This window comes from Erithacus rubecula, assembly GCF_903797595.1.
Source record: "Erithacus rubecula genome assembly, chromosome: 1".
Lineage (NCBI taxonomy): Eukaryota > Metazoa > Chordata > Aves > Passeriformes > Muscicapidae > Erithacus > Erithacus rubecula.
In genome coordinates, this window is record NC_136658.1 from 38,809,284 (window position 1) to 38,830,750 (window position 21,467).

Sequence of the window (21,467 nt, forward strand, 5' to 3'; positions counted from 1 at the left end):
ATGGAAGTGTGTTGCAAAACACTTAGAGAAAACAGAATGGAGAAAATATAAGGGAATGGCTCCTTAAATCTCACATACATAGCTGCTATACAGCAACTTGTTCCACTGAACTGCAGCCCACTGCACTACTAGAAAATTTAGTGAGTGCAAAGTGAGCAGTGAATTCTACTGAAATTATGTTAACACAGGGCTTCTTAACAGGCTTATGATTTCAATTTCTTCTGAATTCCCCTTTGATGAATGTTTCACAGGTTAAATCTTTAGGAGCCTGTTAGAGGCCTATGAGACCAGTGATGTGTGCTGGCAGTTTTGACTTCTAATCAAAAATGTGGACCAGCTTAATATTTTAATTTTAAATTAGAAACCACCAAAAGCACTGCCAAACTTCTTAGACATGAGAATGCTGCTAAGCCTGAGGAATAGATTAGTGAGAAAATTACAGTGTTGGAAATTTGTGGCTAAGCAAGCACAGGCTTTGGAGGGGTTGGGATGCTGAAGGATATAGCTGAGATGTGCAGCAGCCTTCAATTCTCACTGCTCTCCCTGCAAAGGGCAGGAAATCCGCCAACCTGTGCAAGGTGTCCCTTGCTTTACTAGACTTGAAGAATTAATTTCCTGTAGTAACAATGGTCTTTCCTTTAATTTCGACTGGGAAGAGTTTGAAAGCACAGTTTTGCTATTCCCAAATGGCTCTGCATCCTGGGAAGCAAGCAGCAGCCCTGATTCTCCAGAAGTTCATAATCCACCACTTCGACCTTTTCCTGGTTAGTTTTGGTGTCACGGCACACTGGGGTGGCCTTGGCAAAGGCAGCAATGGCAGCCCCTGCCTCGGCCTGCTGGGCAAGCCTCAGTTTTGCTGGCGCAGAGTCAGGAAGAGAGGGGAGAAGGCTGGTGTCGAATAAAGGGATTTTGTAGGCAAACAACAGGGAGAAGGGGCACAGCAGAGTGCGCCGGGGCGGCGGAACGCGCGGCAGCGGGGCCGGGCCGCGTCTCCACGGCAACCGCCGGCCGCCGCAAGATGGAGGGACCGCGCGGCGGGGCCCGCCTCGTGTTCCGAGCCCTGCCGAAGAAAACCTTCTCCTGCCTGCAGGACAGGGACATCGCGGGCCGGCTCCTCAAATGGTGCGGGGAACGCCCGCTGCGGGATGCGTCTGTCTAAGGGCGCGGGGGAGCAGGCGGGCGGTGCTGAGGCTGCAGCCACTACTGCGCCAGCAGGGCGCCCGCCCTGGTGGCGGCGGGTCCGCGTCTCTTTCTCTTTTTTTTTCTCTCTTTATTTTTTTTTTTTTTTAATTTATAAATTTATTCCCCTCAACCACTAATTTAAAGTCGCTTTGATAATTTCCAGGCGGGCAAAGCGCTCCTTCCGAGGTGTGAGGCGTCTGTCCTCGCCCCCCACAGTGAGCCCACATCTATTTCAGCTCCGAAGCGGGGCTCCAGCTCCTGCAACCAAGGCTTGGAGGCGCTTGTAACTGAGCATGGGGAGGGGAAAAAAGTATAATTGGTCAGAATAGGGCTGTATGTTTGTCTTCAGAATATTTAATCTCTTTTTTTTTTAATTTCAGGTCCATGCAAGGCAGGATCACAGCACAAGCGTTCAGTTTTGACCAGCCGTTTAAGCACTATCAAAAGGATGAGTTTCTTATGGTAGTTCTAAATCCTTTGTATTATCCCCATGAAATTACAGCTACTGCAAAACTGCATAACAGCAAACAGTGTAGAGTATTGAATGCTATTGGCCTGCACACTGTCTCCTTAAAAAGAGGTGCTTTAGGTGTGGTGCTCAGGTCATTGTGGGTTAACTGTATTGTCCAGTAAAAATATTTTAGTCTGTACTAATGTTACTCTGCTTTAAGAGGGAACAATTTAGCCTTTCAGGATTCCCAAGAATGGAAATCTGAACTAGATGCTGATCTTGGCCTCAGCTCTTCATGTTGAGAAGTCCAACCTAGTGTGAGGCTTCAAACAGTGTACATGCTCACAGCTATCAGTAAATTTCTCACAGTAAATTCATAGTGCAGTTAGATGTGCATGAGCACTACGTATCTAGAAATAAAAATTTTGAAATTTATTGGATACCATTGCTTTTTACTAGAATTTTGGACTCCCAGCTTTTTGAGAATCAAATCTCTTGCTGATTTGTTGTCTGCAAAGTCAAATCTCTTCATCTGACAGAAAAAACCCCAAACCTGTGGTTTTAAAAACAATATGATTTTTACATCTGGTTTGTTTTTTACATCTGTTGCTATTTGCCATATCTACTTTATATTGCTATCCTGCATAAAGAATTCAGCCTCTTTATATCTTAAAGAAATTAATACAGAAATGCACCAATATTTACTTCATCTTCCACTGATAAACATGTCGAATTATTGAAGTTTACAGAATACCCATTTACCATCTCAATGCTTGTCTCTTTTGAAGTAAAAATGTAAAGATATCACTATGAAGTTATGAAATCTGAAGAGCTGTGAAGTAATTGGGATAAAAAGGACTATTACATATAATGTCTGATCTCTCTGTATCCCAGAGGGGTGGTAAAGAAATTTTGTAATAGAGAAATTGAAAGATCTATCATTTCATTTTCTTAGCAGTTTCTTCAGTGATTATTCACTCTGTATTCATATGCATAAGTGTGAGTTTTCTTAGTTGCCTTATCTATCATGAAAACTTGCCATCTATCAACATTACTATGCATGTCTCCTTTTTGTTAAATTGATAAATCAGTAAGATTGAATTCTTCAAATCTTATGTGGAATATATCCTCCATCCCTTTAATAACTTACATATCTCCTCTATATCTGTTTAATCATTTTTGTGTGTCTACACTTCTCCAAGCTTCAAATTTATTTATAAAGAGTAAATTTTAAAATCATACTTGGCATTTCATTTTTAACTTCAACAACATTGTATGCAGAGATAGAACTGCTTCATCTCTTCCTCTATTTTCTCTACCTCCATGAATTTAATACATTTTTGTGTGTTCTTGGGACTAAAACTGCTTTATTATAAAACTTTAATTCTACAAATATAAATATGCAACTGAAGGTATCTTTTATGTATAAAACACATTGGCTACACTGAGTTACTAAAACCTATGGATTTGGAGGTGTGATGCTTAGTACAGAAACTGGTACGTCATATGGAATCTACTAACTAATTAGAGCTGTATAATTTGGATTTAAAGTATCTAAGACACTATAATTGATGATTTTCTGTTTCATTTCATTAACTTGTATTCTCTTATTTGCATATTATAGGCATTTTTTAATGATCAAAGTGTTAACTCCAGTTTAAAGTTGCTGTCAGCTTCAGGACAATGGACTACATTGGGTAAATTTAGAATAAGCTAATCTTAAATAAAATTTCTGTGTTTTAACTATTATGCCCTAATTTTCTAATACCATTTTCTAATAATGACACTTCATATAAGTGTATTTTCATCTAGATGACATATCTTAAAGAATTACTTCTTTTACTAAGTAATAGAAATTCTACTTCTAGAGCATAATAACTAAATTCTTACCTTTTATGCCCTTTTTCCTTTTGACACCTGCATTGTTCCATAAATCAAGCACCTGAAGCTGTTTATAAATGGCTTTTGATGTCCAGTTGACCTGATCATGTATCCAGACATAAACAACTGCCTTATTTGTGGAACTGTAGTAATACCTTATTCAGATAACATTTAGAGAAGGGCATTCTGTAGATGCAACGACCTGACTTGGGACAGGTCTGAGAAGATTGCTCTGCTGTAAATCAAAGCTGAGAGCAGAGGATTGGTAGAGCACACCCTGAGCTCATGTAAATCTGCTTCTGTACAGCTGTGGTGATGGAGGCACAGAAGAGCCCCTTGGGACAGCTTGCTCCACTTGCAGCCACACCATGAGATTCACTTCAACTTGTTGCCATATCAGAAATTTCTGAACACACTCCATTATGTCTGGAGATGCAGATGAGACACTAAAGCAGCAAGGCCAAATGCAAACAGCAAATTTGTGGCACTGCTTTGAAATTGCGTTTTTCATTATGTAAAAGGCACACAAGAATTCATGGCAATTGCATGTGATAATGTAATAGTGTTTTAAGCATAGTATGATCAATGATACTGCCAAAGTGGTTTTCCATAATAGGGATATCTTAAAAGAGGGTAGTGGGAAGTCCTTGTTTCTTTTGGTTTGTCTGCAAATATTACTGTGTGTAAATATTTAATGGAGCTTTAGGAATTTTCTAACTTTTCCATTTCAGCTCTCTGGAATTGGCATAGGTTTTTCCCACTATATACAGTGACACTAGGCATTGCCACTTTTTTGTTAGCAAAAATCCATTTTCCAAACACTTCACCCAACTGTTAAAACAATTGAAACATATAAAATTCAAAAAATATCTCAAGTACCCCATTAGGTACCTCTTTCTCTAGCAAGCAGAAAGAAAATAGATGTATTTTAAGCCAATAGTAAAGCTTTTCTCCCTTTAGACAGGATTTTTTTAGACTATCTGTCTAGTCTACAACTTGACAGTCCCTGCAGTAGAGGTCAGTAGGTTACATACCTTGTCTTAAGAGTGAAGGGTCTCTTGCCAAGTAACCCAGCTTAACTCTTGGTTCTGCTCAATCTTCTTCCACACAGAAGTGAAGCATTTTGTCCCAAGGACTGGAAGGTTTCTCTTCCTAAACCCTGAACAGCTGGTATACCCTGTTTGCTCTTAAAATTTCATCTTCCCATTCTTTGCCTATTTTTGGTGAGGAATGTTGGCACATTTTTCTATACTTAGTCTTCATGTGCATTTTTGAAAATATAGTAAGAATTAGCTGTGAGTGGGAGGAGGTAAAAAGTATCTTCTAGTATTTTCTACCTCAGGCGTGCTGATACATTAATCCAGATATACCATTTGCTTATCACTGTGGAGTAACTTTGAAACAACATTCCTGTTGTTAAAAAAATACTGGAAACATGCTTATTTTGTTTTTTAGAAAATCTGAAGAAAATACATAGTCTGCATTGAGTCAAATACCACATTCTGTTACAATCAAAAATTTTAATAATGTTTTTTCTTTATGGGGGAGATAGTTTGAATGTGTAATATAGGTGGGGTTTAGATAGATCCATAGAAACTTCCCTTCTCCTGGACCCACAGAAAGGTGTCAGCATTTTAAAGGAAATTAATAAAACATTACAGTAGTGTTTGTTTTCACAATAATTTTTTTTCTTTTTCAAGTCTATGGTCCTCTCTCACCTTTACATTTACTATGTTTTTTGTCCTGGTAGAATTCCACAATAATAAAAATAAAAATTGTTTCAAGGTCTCAAGCTTCAACATTGCTTGACATAAAACATTTTAGATAAATGATACACGAGGATATTCTCTAGGCTACTTCCTCTGATCAGAAGATACTTAATGACCTAGTCTTGTACCAAACTTTTTTGCCTGTTGCAGTGGGGAATTTTTTTCCCCTCCTTCTGACTGCATGGCAGAGTATCTGGTATTTCTGATGTGCTTTAAGCCACCTATTCATGTGTTTCTCTGATATTTCAAAATTAGAAGCAGCAAAAGGAACAAATTTGATGCATACCTATTTATGTATTGAGTCTTGTGTTTTTTAAATAGCTGCAAAGAGAACTAAATAGTTGTTTTTCCCTGGATACATTGCTGGCCTTGCACCTGTCAGCAGTCTTAGGGAGGCAGGACTGTATCTGCTTAAGCTCAACACTTGAAAATTTATCTTCAAAGGGCTAAAGTTACCATCTATTTGCGTAAATAAAAACTTAGAATTTGCCTAAAAAAGGATTCTTGAGTTTCCATATGTGCTTGAAGCTTCAATGATTTGTTTCTGTAGAATGGGATTTTAAAATCTGGAAGATAATCTTAAATCAGCAATTTTTAAACTACTATTATAGCTTATAATTTTGAAGAATTTTAGATGTCATATGAACCCATAAATCACCAACCTACACCTTTTGCTTTTGAAGTACCCTATTTTTTAATACTGAGCACTGAACTTGCATTATATATAGCCTGTTTTGTAAATAGTAAGTTACAAGATATTTTTCTGACATAAAAAACTTCCTTAGATTTTGGAGGAATTCTAAATATACTGAATCCAGGGTTTATCTGTCCCATACTAGATATGCAATGTGTTAATTTAAAAGTATACTGGCAGCACTTTATAGATATTCCAGAGTTGGCTGTTATAATAAGCCTAAACTATTTCAGGATTTCTCAGCTCTTTGTTTTCCACTTGTAGAGTTGTCAAGGCGTTTCTTCTTCCTCTTTTACTGCTTTATTTTATAATGTTATTAAAACCTATCACTCTTGTCCAGGAAATTCTGAATTTCAAATCTCACCTCTCAAATAGAGAGTAGGACCTTCAAGTGTATTTAAACTTTTCCATGTGTAGTTTGGTTTTCTGAACTACTGAATAGATTAAAGCTCTTGATTTTTTTTTCTTTTTTCATTATTAAAGTTTTCATAAAACCTTTTTTCAGAGTAGAAGTCTCTTTCCCTTCCACCAATAAAATCCTTACACTTTAAGGCCTATAAATAGTTCAATTTCCTATACTTTGAGCTCAGTAACTGGATCTTTAATTTTTCTCGAGTCATTTAGCATCTGATGTTTGTTCATTGACTAATCTGATGTTTGTAAGTCAGGTTTTGATGTTAATTTCAAAATAATTTATGTGATAAAAGCTGATTTGGCTCATACTAAATCCCTTACAAAATAAAAATTTGATCCCAGTGAAAGGGAGATGTAGAATCAGAAATTAGAGGAAATTGGAAGTGAGAGGGTGGGAGGGAGTACAAATAAAATGTATAAATCAATTTGAAGTTTTTTCATAGGTTGTAAGACTGTAGTTCATGATTTTTCTGACTTTTTTTGGTTATGTAATATGATTATTTTTTTATAGTCAATGAGTGTACAGGTGTAGGAGAAGGTACTAAACCTTTTGTTCTTTAATATAAGGTACCCTTTTTTCATAACCATGGTCTGTAGACAGGAAGCCAAGCAATTAAATGCTGTGCTTTTATCTTTAATAGATTTTCTTGACATCACAATGGTCCAATAAAATAATTCAAAAATTTCCTGTCAGTATTTTAGCTTAAGTAGCCATATTTTCAAGCTATCAACTTATAAGTTCTCTTTATTTTTTTTTTCCTGGTATTGATTGATTGGGTGATACAGTTTACCCAGGTTCAGGTATTAAAATGCCAGCCCTACTTAACCTGTGAATAAATAGTCTCTATATAATAGCATGTGGCAGAAATCCCAAGGCTTTCTGCAGGTGTGGGGGCAAGAGAAAATTTAGGTTATGCTGTGCTTTTGAAGATTAGGATTTGAGTGAAATGGTAGGTGGTCTTGGAAGCACCATTTTTCATGCATCCATTTTTGGGATGCTTCTGCTCCTGAAATACTGTCATATAGAGGAAAATATGGACATTTCCTAAATAGTAATGCTTAGTGATCCCTTAGGTCAGTTTGTCAGGACAGCACTGAATTTTATTTTTAATTGTATGGTAAAAAGCCTTTAGATACTGTGATGTTGCTGGCCAGTCTCCCATCAAGGGAACCTACAGAGGAGAAGAGATAAGAATAAACTCATGGACAGCTGGAATGTTGTGAATATTCTCTCTGCTGGGACACATTGCCCTTGTGCTCTCCTCCCCTCTCCTGTTCAGAAGCACTTTGAAGGGTGTTCAGGCAGACCTGGAAATGGGCAGAGAACATGTTCTAACATTTGGGCTGAACACTTGGACTGTGGAGAACAGACACAACTGGGCTGAGTCCAAAGCTTCTTAAACATGGGGCCTAATGCTATTTGAGATGCCATGCTATCCAACACCATGCAGACAGATTTGTAGATGTAACACTGTATATAGAGAGAAGATATGTGTCCTTATGGACTGATACCTCTTTAAGGAAAATCCTGTAGTGCATCTCAAATGGCACTAGATGTCTGTGAGCAACAGGATCCAACCTTGGATGATTTGCAAGCAGAAGGGGGGGGGGGGGAAACAAAGAAAAATATATTCTGCATTTAATAATTACAGAGATAATACTCCAGATTCAGACAGGAAGTGCTGACAGTCTCTTTCTCATGTTCTGAAATAGCTGGCTAATAAAGCTTACAGTGTGTACAAGAGAAGTTCAATATAATGCTTAAGAAATCAAAAATTCTTTGAGGCTGTGTTCATTTTGGTGTTTTAGCATCTACTGACTTCCGTCCTTCATGCCAAATTTGGCATATGTCCTCAGATGCTTTGAGGCTTAAGCTGTGGAGGATGATTTTCTAAGGGTGTGATCTAATGGGATGCTGGGTTCACACGGTGTTCCATCTATCCCTGGTTTCGGTTGATGGTATTACCGACAGGGGGAGCAGACACATGAGCCTTAATGGAAAGTAGTACTCAGATGAATTTAATGTTTGCTTTACACTTTTTCCTTCTTTCTTTGGCTATTTTTTCTTTTCTTTGAGGGACTCTGTGATTGATTCATACTTATATGATCTGTGGTCTTTTTAAAAACATGAAATATGCAACCAGCTTTCTACATCTTCCAGGTTCTAAAGTGACAAAAATTGAAGCCACAGTGGTACCCTGCACACAGATTTCCATGTCATTTTTTGATCGACTGTACTCTGAAGGAATTGTTAGAGAAACTGGAACTATTGTGAAATGTTATGATGACTATTATGATGATATTCTTATTGCTGATGAATTAAGGAAGGTCAGTATAGTAATAAATAATTTATTATCACTTTTCCTACTCTATTAGGTACTATAAGGACACATTTTTTGGTTTTTTTTTTTTTTTTTCTAAAAGTGGTAAAAGCAGATAACAATAGCTATGGTTTAAAAACCACTGAGGCACTGCATAAATATGTGAAAGCAATTACTTGTTTTCCAGGTGAGTCCTCTTTCATTTTTAGATGGGAGAAAAAGGTAAAGGCTTCTTCTACTCACCTTTGTCTCAGGCAGTCACTGCTGGGGGATATGTGGGGAAATGCAGCTGCTCATTTGCTTAGGAGGGGGAAGAAAGGGTGCCAAAGAGAAGGTGCTGTGATACTCAGAGCTGTAGTGGATGAAATTGAATGTATTCCATAGCTACATCCTGAAGCATTCCTGGACAGAAATGCTGATCATATCATATGTGAAGACATTTAAAGAAAACCTTCTTAATACATTTTCTCTGAAGCAAGAGTAACTATGAAAGAGGAAATTATTTTTTAGTACAATACTGGAAAATTACTAAATACATCTCCTGAACAGGCCTAAAATGTAAAACTTTGTTATACTCTAGTGGAAGTGTCAGCAGATTATCTGAAAAAGAATCTCTAAGAGTGGCACTCTTTTAATCAATGCATGTCTTTACTGTATTTCTTTCGACTTCATAAGCTAAAACCATTTTTTAAACTTATGTTTGTGTAGCATTAGCAAAGCCTAGTGTGGGAGAACTGGATTTTGCTCTTCCTTGTATATATAATCAACATAAGTACTAAATAATTATAGAGTTGCACTCATTTGCACTTGGCAAATCCTTTGAAGGCAATGTATTTGAACCAGTGACACTGGTTACAGGATGTGGCCTGAAATACTGGTCTGTCTTGTAAAGTTATGGGAAAAGGTGAGAACTCAAGCTCATGTTTGAATCTCAGATGTAGTTTGTAGCCTAGCTGTTCAAAATACTATGTATTTATTTATAAGTTGGGTGCATATGAAATGTTTTCTGGAAATTAAATATATTGTGTGTAGGAAGGTTAGAGACAACATTTAAAATTAGAAATTACTGGGGTTTCAGTGTCTTCCCAGTTTGCTTCCCATGGAAGTGATGTGTGTGTCAGCATTTGCAAGTTGAGGTTTAACACTGGTTTGAAACAAAGGTGATTCCTACTCCTAAGACAGCAGAAAGATTAAGTCAAAATGCAGGGATGACATCAAAACTTTAAATTAATTAGTCAGGGCTCTAGGACAGAAGACTGTAGGGGGCACCAAATTGTCTCCTGGTGTCAAAGGGTGGCCCTTGGCTGCAAGACTCCATGTTTCTTTCCTATCTTCTCTTGTTTCAGCCAAGGAGGCTGGGATATATATGAGGTGACCATCCAGAACAGTTGCTGTCCTGGCCCCTTTTTACTTGGGTTGTGTAGTTTTGTTATGAAGAGGGCCAGAGAGCAGTGAGCTCATGTCTTAAGTTTGCCTAGACTGCATCTGCAGTTTGGCTGGCATGACCCAAATATCTTGTGGCCATTGTGAGTTACAATTCCTGTCCACATTTACATGAACCAGTATTGACACTAATCTAGCAAGTCCTCTGTGGTCACATAATACCTCAGCAAAAGGCAGGTGAGATGCATGAAGGCAGCTGGATGCATGTCTGGCTAATCCAGGCTACAGATCAGGGCTCACTGGAATCTACAATAAAGAATGTTGGGAGTTTCAGTGATCTCCTCTGGGAGATCCTCAGGATTCTTTTACAAATGTGAAATAACTGTGTCAATTTAAAAGTGAAAAAGCAAGTGTTACCAAAAACAATTACCAATTTGATTAACAACACTTGACATATCAAATATAGGTAGATTATTTTCAGATTGATGGTTTCATTAGCATGACAGATAATTAACCAGTGAAATAACAAGACTTGAAAAAATATTCCTTTATGTCTTTTGGGCACAAATTTATATTATTTGTAAGAATTTTGAACCTAATTGCATCACTGGAAGAGGGATTTAGAAACATGTATTTCTGTCCCTCATCCATATTTTATATGGATGTAATTTGTGTTTACCATACAGCATACTAGTTGCATTATTTATAAAATGAATCTTAAATAAATTTTTATCAATTTGACTTTCTTTGTTTTTTCCTTGTTTCACGAGGTCTTGCTTCTGGAGGATTCTGACCACTATGATATATTCACTCAATTGGATCGTGAGGAATTTCTGTTCTGCCTTTTTAAGCATTTTTGCATTGGAGGAACTTTTTGCCAGTTTGAAGATGTAATTGACCCATATTTAGAAACTACAAAAGCTTTTTATAAAGACTTGGTGAGGTAAGTGTTACTCACTTTTTGTACAGCTGTGTACATGTACTGTCCATAGATACTTTGTGTCGATTTGTGTAAGTTCATTGTACATTACTGCTTCAAAAATAGGGCTGTTATTTAATCCACCTGCAAGCTTATATGTGTCCAACTCTCAAAATACCATGGAAGAATGGTAGTAGTTCAGTGGCAAAATAGATGCAATTTTAGTAGCATCAGTCTTACATAAGAACATTTTTTATATTACATTTATGGACATTGATGGTTTATAATTAATTTCAAATTTTAAAATACTTTTTTCTGTAATCATCTGCTGAAAATATGGCAACAGACTGTGTTCCCACTATAATTGATAGAATATCGACAATTAAGTCTTGCCTGTATTATCTTGGGCTACTTTCAATTGGATTGCTTTTAATTAATTAATTAATTAAAAATTTAAATAATTTGTTGAAACTTTCAATTCCATATATTTTTTTATCCCTGTTGTTTTTGTTGTTTTTTTTTTTTTAATACAGCTGAATTCTGATCTTCCTAGTTCTTCCAATACACTTCTCACAGTGTACAGCCAAGGGTAATAGAATCTTGCTATTAGTATGACATGGTGAACTAACACACATTTTTTACCAGGTTTACTGTAAGGAATTGTTTGGAACATTATGTGAGGGTGTTTTTATCCCATTGAGATTAGAGGTAATTGATCAGACTAAAAACACAATTTTTGCCCTGCTTTGATGCATCCATATGCTGACTTCTCTGACTGACTAAACTTCTTATATTCTGAGTGCTGGGAAATGAAATGTAGTTATTGAGTATACAGACTCATTCTTAGCTAAGCTAAGATTGAAAAATATATTACTAAAATTTTTGTTAGTATGATTAGTTTTGTTATTTTCATCTCATACATAGACGAGAATCAAGTGGGTTCTTCAGAAATACAGCATCTGAGTAAAGGATCCATCAATATTTAGCTCTACCCTCCCTTTTTTTTATATTGTTCACCCTTCACTTGAATCAAGCTGCTTGTTCTTTCAGTCCTGGGCCATAGGTGACTCTGCATTGACTGCAGCTGTTTCTGCTCTTCTGTTGTTGAATTAATCTAGGACAAAGTGCAAATCCAGTCAGTTCCTTCACTTTACTGCTCCCCTTTGCTGTTGAGTTGTTTTATTCTAAACATGTTCAAGTTCTGTTCTGAGCCACTCATTTTCTTTACCTCCCTATCACCTTAAACCTCTTTCCATTCTTTTTCCATTTCATGCTCTAAAATTTGATAAGGATATCCCTGACAAGAACCTCCCACAATTTCATCCTGCTTTCAAAGTTTACTTTTTCTGTATTCTCAACCTGTTCCTATTAACACTTTGTATTTTTCTCTTGTATGCTGCTTCTGTCCTTTATAAAATATTTAGGAGAAAATATTTCAAAATCTATTGCTTTGCTGTTTGGGTTTTTGTTTTGTTTTGTTTTGTTTTTTTGCTAGTTGGTTGATTGCTTTCTCTCCTCCCAAGTTTTGAAGTGACGTAACTGATCTTCAGTATTTGTGTACCATGTGTCTCTCTGTTTCTGTGCTTGTAAATATCTGCTAGTTTTTCACTGCCAGAGGAGCTAGTGTTAGTATTGGTTACCAGCTGAAAACAAAACTTACCATTTCACTGAATCTTTTATCTTTCTCCTTTGGTATTGAGTTCTTTGTCAGTCCCATGAGAAAAGCTTTTGATCTTGACATTTCAGACCTTTCCTCCCCCTTCAGAATCATGGTTGTCTTTTTCTTGGTCACATTTTCCCCTGCTCCCAGTTTATCCAAAATGATGCTTCTGTTTTATTTCCACTGTGTTAAGAGAAAAAAGATGGTGACAGACTCTGAATAGGGACACTAATGACAGTCTTGACTTAATTTCTAATTTCTGGTCCATGCTCTGCCTTGTGTTACTTCATTCTTGCCCAAATTGCACCAGAAAATAAAGCAATTAAAATTTCTTTCTTCTAGCCTCTTATTTTCAACAAAAGATTGCTAATGATAGTAGTAATCTCTTAAATTCTGTTTACCAAAACATTCACCCTCAAATTCCTATTGAATGCCAAGTTTTGTTAAAATTCTTTTCAAGACTGCTATCCTTTGTCTGGTTTCGTTGTAACTTGGATTATAGTTGCATTGGACACTTTCTACTCTTTGTAAAGTGATATTAAAAGCTTCTCCATGGTATTAAAAATTCTGTAAACTGTTACTGTCCTTAAGGTTTAATTTTTATGTTTGAGGATCAGAAGGCTTGGTAAAAAACAAATGGATACTTCAGTAATTATTAGCTGCTGGTGGTGTGCATTGAAAATTTAGTTGCCAAAGATGAATTCAGTCTAATAACAGTAAGCTTATGGATGTATAAACTACCACTGTTTAGTCCTGTTACAATATTCCTCATGGACAAGAGCCTTGGTATGCAGAGTTCTACAGAAGTGCCTTTGCTGCTGGGAGAAGCAGACCTGTTCATGAGCTTTTCCCTAGTTGTCTTTATTACAAGGTTTTTTTCTGGCCATACCTGAGTTCTAACTCCAAGGCACTAGCATTCAAAATAGTGTTGAAAGTTTTGAGGTTTCATTTTACTAAAGCATTTCTATATACATTGTTTTATTAGGAGAGAATGCAATAATATTTTTGAAATTAACAGCTCTAGATACTTGACAAGCTAGGGGCTTCCAAATACAGCTAATAAAAGGCAGACATTTTTTCTTTGCAAAAAAAGTGATATATTCTTACTAAAAAAATTAATGCACAACTTTCGTCTGTTACTAACCCATCAGTAATTAGCCTGTGATCAGCTGAATCCATCCAAAATTCTAGTGTTTAGTGTTGTATCCTGTATAACCTAAACAATTTCAAATCCCTTGTTGTAATACTTTGATTTAAATAATATATTTGCATGACAGAAACTTGTTAATTATAATAGAATCTATGAATCTCTGTTGATAAATCTTGTCCTCTGTACTTAACCCCTGATTTTTCTGACAGTGTCTCTCCATGGTGATAGCTGCTGTAGTGTCTTGTAGTGATTGTTTTATTCTCCTTTCTTAATCTCCATGCCCTTTCCCCCATAATGAATGAATGTATGTGAAAGCTTTAAGTTGTTCTTTTATTGTTTGGAAAGCCTATTAAAATATTGCCAGTAAGGTTAAGATATAAGTAAAGCACAAAGTGAATAGAAAGACCATGATGATGTTTGCTCTTCATAAAAAGAGCAAATAGATGCACATTAAAATTAATAGTTTAAAAGTTAACAGTTTGGAAGAACAGGGGGCTATGAACGTTATTTTTAAGGAAATACTATCCTCTTCAAAAGGACAAGATAGTTTTTGTCTAAAACCTTATAGGGGAAAAAAAGAAACAGAGCAAATGAGCTTGTCAAAGGCAGCCTCTTGTTTTCTTTCAAGTCAGCAAAGGAAGAATCTCATCTGATTTTAACAGATACAATTTTTGCTTTAAAAAATAACCAAAGTACTCAAAATAAACATTCTGAAAAATTACTTACAGGAAGCTAACCACAAGGGAAAAATTTCTCAAGGTCATAGAATGAATAGGAAGACTTACTCTTTGTCAACTCTTACATTGGTGTCCTAGATATATATATAAAACACAAAAATTAAGGAACCACAAATTGATAGCATAGCTTTCTGACAGAAGAATATGAAGCCAGAGTAACTTAAATAAAACTTGATTTTTGGGGGTGGTGATACATGGTAGAAGGCAATAGTGCCACTAATCCTCTATGCCTTGTTCTGAAAGTTGTCACTCCTTCCACAGAGATGAAGAGTTTCTGAACTGCTGCAGTTGCAGCCTGATGTGTCAGCATAAAGTGACATCTGTGTTAGTTTGGCTTAATGTGCTGGTCCATACACTGCAGAGGTTCATAAGCTGAGTCATGAGTAGCTGAGCTGTCCTGCTGGGAGGGCAATCATCTCTGGAGGGGTGGGTAAGCAGACAACTGGGGTCACTACCAGTTTCAGCAATGCTGTCTTTATCCACTGTTGAGTATATCAACATGTCAGATGCAACAAAAAGTTCTGAGAAAGCCTCATTACTGACTGACCACAGGGAAGATCAGCTTCACACCATAGGTTGAAACGGGACTGTGTCCTTATTCTGCAGATGAAATCAGTTAATTGGAGAGTCAATCTCTTTTATTGGCTGCAGAGATTGAATCAACAAAGGTGCTGTTGGTTGATTTGGGTTTCCTTTGTTCTTATAAAAAGAAGCTTTGCCAAAGCACTGGTATCAGCTGTCATAGCTTGGACCTGGTGTGGTGTTCAACTGAACTGTGTTTCACACATCCTCTTGTAACTTGTCTATACTGAGACCTTTCTTTGTGTGACAAGGCAGGTTTTGAGCTATGCATTCTTGGAAGTGTGTAAGTATGGAAGTTTTAAGCCTCAGCTGTTCCACAGTGAGTTAATGTAAATGGGAATCTACAAAATTAGATAAATGAATAGCAGTTGCATGATCTAATTTCTGAAGAAACGTCAGCATCACTTAAAGCAGACATGAGGAAAAATGATATATTAAAATAAACAGGTTGAGATGCCTAGGTTCTTTGCAATAATATTCAGTGTTACTAGTAAATGTGATTAAATAAATGGCAATCTTGACAACAGTCTAGAAATATAAAAGCTCAGAACTAATTCCATCCCAAGTTGCATTGCTGACTATATATACAAAATCACAAAGGAGAAAAAATAAACCTAAACTATAATTATATACTAATTAAAAATGAGTTAAAGAATGTATTTCTTCACCAGTACTGCCACTACTTCTTGTAGTCTGTATTACGATGCATTTCACTTTGCAGGTTTCTTTCTCAAAGAATACGTGAAAAGATTTTTATTACATGTTTAGCTGCATAATTTTTCATATCTATCAAAATGAAAACTCTATATTTGGAATAATTTAGGATAATATTGCTGTGATTTAGTAGCTGAGAACAGTGAAGCCAAGTCAGATGACTAGATATATTAATATTTTTCACTAAAATGTCATAATAACCATGTTACTAACAATGGCCACATAGCTTTTCATGTTTAATATGATACAAGTTGAATTTCAGCTATAAATTTGATCTTCATAAAATTTGAGCAAGGACACAGTTCATATGTTTAAAATGTAATTAATAAATTAAAGTCTAATTATCAGCACTTATGATATATATTAAGTATGTGTTATACCCCTGTATTTCAGTGTTCAAAAGAACCCTGAAACAAAAGATATACATATTATTTCTACGGTCTTCAGAGTGTCTGCATATGTAAGTATTAATAATTTTTATATGGGATTTTACTGGTAGTAATATACGTAACAGGAAAATAATGAATTGACAAAGAAAAAGTAATATTCCATTGTAATGGGTTATTTTCCCATAGTTGTTACCTTTTTAGTCATTAACTCTTTCTCTGATCTCATCCTGTTTCTCATCCTCTTTACTAACTCTTCATTAGTAACCACCAGCTAAAGTTTTATTTGGTAGTTCACTAAAAATAGGTTTAATGGATTACAGTGGAAGCCTTAATAGTCATTCTGAAACTAGTTAATGAAAAAAAAAGAAAAAAGTCTGAGTAATTCTAGGTTTAGATAGTAATAAAACTTGAGTTAACAGTAAGGATCAAGGATTCACTCTTGAGTTCTTATAGTTGTGTTTTTTGAAATGTTGTTGGAGCTTTGTGAGTAGCTTGTATTGCATCTGTTTCTGTAAAGACTGCAAGGAAGTTTAGTATGCAAAAAGGCTGGGGTGGTGAGATGACTGCTAACCTCTTTTCCCCTCCCTTGTCAAGTCTCATTCCTATCTGTTTCCCTTGCAAAATCATACATTTGCCATCAAGATAAGTTTGAGAACTGGCTGCATGTTTACTAGATTCAGCATATCTGTCATTTAAGTTGTTACAGTAGGATGAACTACTCCAAATTCTTCTTGAGTAACCAGAATATGTGATAATTAAATGTCAGGTAATGTACCGACTTTCAACAGGAGTAGCTGATGTCATTTCAGACTGCACAAACTTCCCTGTAAGTTGCCAATAGCCCAGTTGTTCATCTGTTGGTCATCATCTTTTAAGTACTATGTGTGATTCATAAAAGGCTTTTGAAAATAAACACTTTTTGGGTGTATCAAAATTTGTCTTTCTGCTAGGTTGTGGGTTGTAATATAAACAAAAAAGCAAAACCCTGGTAACTGGATGTTCTTCTGTAATTACTGTTCCTTTCCCATCTCTGAATCAAATGCATTGATGTGAACTTTGCAGATTTCTTTGTTTAGGAAGATGGACATTTAAGAACTCCCCTAACTGTGTTGGCCATACATGAAAAATCATCAGTACTACAGAGAAAAAAAAACAAAACAGCAAACAAACAAAGCCCCAGACAAATTATAGCAATTTTTTCTAAAGAAAATAGATGTACAAAAGATTCAGGGTTAATGCAGAGCAGATTATCCTCCTTGTAGCCTTGGATGAAAATTGGACATTACAGCACATTCTGAAAATTTGAGGGATGAAGGAGAATTCTGAAATTACAGTTCTTTTAAAGAACATCCCGAAGAATTTTCTCTCAGAAAACAGAAAGGCTTAAACAATGTGTCTAGACTGTTTGATTGTTTTGTGGATCAAAACTACTCTACTAGCTCTTACAGGAAGGACACTTACTGGAGCACAAATGTCTTGTGTTTGTGATGAAGAGTTTCTCTCAAGGAGGTAACTACATTTCTGCAGTGGATTTAGTTTCTGAGTTCATTTGGTAAATAACTGTGGAGTGTTATTATAATCCTTACGTTGAGCTGACAGTTTTTAAGTCACGTTTTCCAGGTTTGTATCTGGAAGAAAATTATATACCCTCCTAGCCTGATGTAAATAGATAAATAATTTTTAAAATAAATAAAATTTTAAAAGCTGATTTCATAAAAGTGACTTTTTCAGCTGAGCACAATTTAAAAATGGTATCTAAAAAAGCACACTATTAGAGATGTAAATGTCTCAAGGTTTTAATTCATAGTTCACAGAATCAGGGAATATGCCAAGTTAGAAGGGACCCACAAGGATGCTCAAGTCCAACTCCTTGTCCTGCACAGCACCATCCTCAAGAGTCACACCATCTGCCAGACAGTGTTGTCCAAGCAATTCAACTCTGTCAGGCTGTTGCTGTGGCCACTGCCCTGGGGAGCCTGTTCCACTGCCCAGACACTCTCTGGGTGAAGAACCTTTTCCTACCATCTAACCTAAACCTCCCCTGACACAGCTTCATGCTGCTGCCTCAGGTCCTGTCACTGTCACCACAGAGAAGAGATCAGTGCCTGCCCCTCCTCTTCCCCTCACAAGGAAGCTGCAGACTGCAGTGGGGTCTGTCCTCAGTCTCCTCCAGGCTGAACACACCAAGTGACCTCAGCCACTCCTCATACAATTTCCCCTCAAGGCCTTTCACCATCTTCATTGCCCTCCTTTGGACATTGCAATAGTTTAATGTCTTTTTTTTTTATTGTGGCACCCAGAACTGCCCCCAGCACTGGAGATGAGGCTGCCCCAGCTCAGAGCAGAGCAGGACAATCCCCTCCCTTGCCCAGCTGGCCATGCTGTGCCTGATGCCCCCAGGACAGGGCTGGCTCTCCTGGCTGCCAGGGCTCTGCTGCCTCATGCCCAACTTGCCATTGACCAGGACCTCAGGTCCATTTCTGTGGCACTGGCTTCCAGCATCTCATTCCCCAGTCGGTCTTTACATCCAGGGCTGCTCCATCCCAGGTGCAGAATCCAGCACTTTGTCTTGTTGAACTCCATATGGTTGGTGATTGTTGATTTGTTGAGGTCTTTCTTAAAAATGTCTGTAGAACTCTTTAGCATCAAAACCTGATAGACCTGGACATGACAAGAGAAATCATTTTAGATCTTTTGACAAAATACTCTGTTGAACTCCAAGTACCCTTGAGAGCTTTGGAGTATTTCATATAATGAAACACTTTCACAGCTGAAGTAGTGGAATTCTCACTGATATTTTGGAACTTTATTTACCTGTACCCAAACTGTGTCAGTGTTGGAAATCAGAATAATGCAAAGTTTATTCAAGAAGTATTTTTAAAAATTGTCAATTACATTATGCAGTTTTGAGAATGTTCAGCAGTATTTTTATTTCTGTTTTATGCTATGCATATGTATTCTTAAATCATCAGCTCTGTTGGTATAAAGGAAAAATAAAATTATCCTACTCTAACATCAGTAAATCAATCATTACACCCCCTGCATGTGTGAACCAAAGTCCACACTGCAGATGGGACTGCAGTGATTGCAGATGGAATGGTATGATTTTTAACTTTGTACTTGCATGCTTGGAAATATCAGAGCCTTTATGCTCAAGCATTTTAGGGGTTTTAGACCTCTTTTGCTAATTTGAATTAATTTAATTAGGTGATATTTTTTATTTAATTAGGTTATATTGATTCTTTTCCTGATATCAAATTTGGTATATTGCTTGAAATGCCTCGTTGCCAGAACTTACATTGTTTTTGTTCTTGAGTTGTTGAACAAATTCGAAACATCACCTGCCATCCATCAATTCCACTGCAGGAGTGGATCCTTGGTACAATGGGAAAAAGTTTAACTAGAAATTACATCTTGATGTTGATCTTGTCCTGCTTTTTTTTCTTCAGTTACATGCCTAAGCTTAGGTTATTTTTGGATCAAATTCCAGAGGCCTTTTGATGCTGAGCACTATAAAATCTTAAAATTTGCTTTCCTTACTGCAGTTGAGAATCCAGTGTTTGTTACACATGAATAATCTCCCAAAGAAAGACACCAGAACATATAATAATGGATTAATTCTCCTTGGAATAGCAGGAGAAAGTGGGGTACCAGTAACAGTTAAAGGATAAAATTCACAAATGGTCCTTGGTGCAGAAATGAAGACCCAGCTCTTTTCCTTCTCAACTGAGTGACTTAGTCACTGAGAGAGGTTACAGTTTTCATATTTCCTTGGTGCAAGAAAAGACAGATTATTTTATGCAAAGGAAGACAGCTTCAACCAAAGAATGCAAGAGATGTGGAATCCAGAACAGTCTGTAGTCTTTGAGTTTAAAATTTTCCTGGAGAAAATGAACAATATATGCAATATAGCAATTTCCCTTAAGAAAGAAAAGTGTAACAGAACTTACATCTCTTCAACTGTTGTACAAAGGTGTTGGGGAGCAGGAGGAAACTTGTATGTTTTAAAAGAAAGGAGGTGTCAGTTACATATTCATTGATCTTTCACATGTTCAATTCCTACACTGACTAAATAAAAAAACTCAACCCTTTAAAAATCCCCCCATTTAGTTTCTGCATCTCTACTGGATTTGAAGTGTGTCCAGCTGTGCTGCTCTGTCAGCACTGAAGCTTTTATTGACACGTGCAGACGTAGGATGTTAATGTGAAGAGTCCAGTTGCCATGCTGATTGTCAGCTGGATGTTCTTTTTTCAGAACCAGGATTTTACATCTAGGTGTCTAGAATCCCTTCAAACCTTTCCTGAGGAATGGCACACAGAATGTTTTCAATAATAGTCTAAAGTTGTTACTGTGATCTGTAATGAGCATTTCACTTAAATGCAAATACTGGAACCCGAACAGATGCATTAGCAAATGTTAAGTGAAAAAAATTACAGATGGAACAGCTTTATGTATTAATATAGAATACATTATTTTTTTTTCTCTTTCAAAGGAAACATGATGGGCTGTTTTATATTTAATAATTTGTATTTTAGGCTCTAATTGTGTAAACACATGCTTGCATGTTTAATTTTACATTTTATGTCAATATTCCATTTACCTCAAGGTTATTTAATACATCCAGCGAGAATTAATGTGCATTTTGTAGTGTTGAGATCCTCTTGGGGACATAATACTATTTAAATAAACTGTGGTGTGTTTTTGTTCTATTTTGCTGTGCAAGGAACAGTTACAATTGGAACAAAATTATTAACTTCAGATTTTATTAATTCTCTTACAGATATCCCCATTGTCCCTAATACTGTTTTGGTTTTGTTTTTTTTCTCCCTGTCAGGATGCTAATGGCCTGTGCTACCCTTCAAGCAAAAGCCACCTACAGACTTTTGCCTACTTGATTGTGGATCCCTGCAAGCGACACGTGAATATTCTGTATCACTGTTTCGGTGGAAGCCTATTTACAAATTAGTTATAAAGCTGGCTGGTCTCCAGTTTTATAGTGAGGTTGCTTTCTGTATGTTGGGTTCAGGTAGACATTGCACAGTTTTCTGACGAGGAAAGCTCAACTCTTTAATGACACGCTCGGAAGTGCTTCCGTTCGCTCAGATGTTACTATGTGGTTAGTGACAAAAGTTTTCCGGTATTTATAGTTCTTGAAGCTGTTTTCTTGGCCGTTTTCCCCCTTCTCTCACCCGTTTTATCTAATAAAAAGTACTTCTCTAG

At 36.6% G+C, this 21,467-nt stretch overlaps 1 protein-coding gene across 2 annotated transcripts; it reads left to right on the forward strand.

Moving 5' to 3' along the window:
- The first annotated feature begins 1,002 nt into the window (after positions 1-1,002).
- CFAP300 (cilia and flagella associated protein 300) lies at positions 1,003-21,466 on the forward strand. 2 transcript variants are annotated; one of them, XM_079313515.1, is made up of 7 exons: positions 1,003-1,122; positions 1,563-1,644; positions 3,258-3,330; positions 8,553-8,719; positions 10,866-11,038; positions 16,251-16,317; positions 21,082-21,466. In XM_079313515.1, exons 1-7 carry the CDS (start codon positions 1,019-1,021, stop codon positions 21,211-21,213), a joined length of 798 nt encoding a protein of 265 aa, XP_079169641.1. In that variant the 5' UTR covers positions 1,003-1,018; the 3' UTR covers positions 21,214-21,466. The 2 variants fall into 2 exon arrangements, with proteins under 2 accessions (XP_079169641.1, XP_079169642.1); XM_079313516.1 differs by lacking the exon at positions 16,251-16,317.
- The last annotated feature ends 1 nt before the right edge of the window (position 21,467 follows it).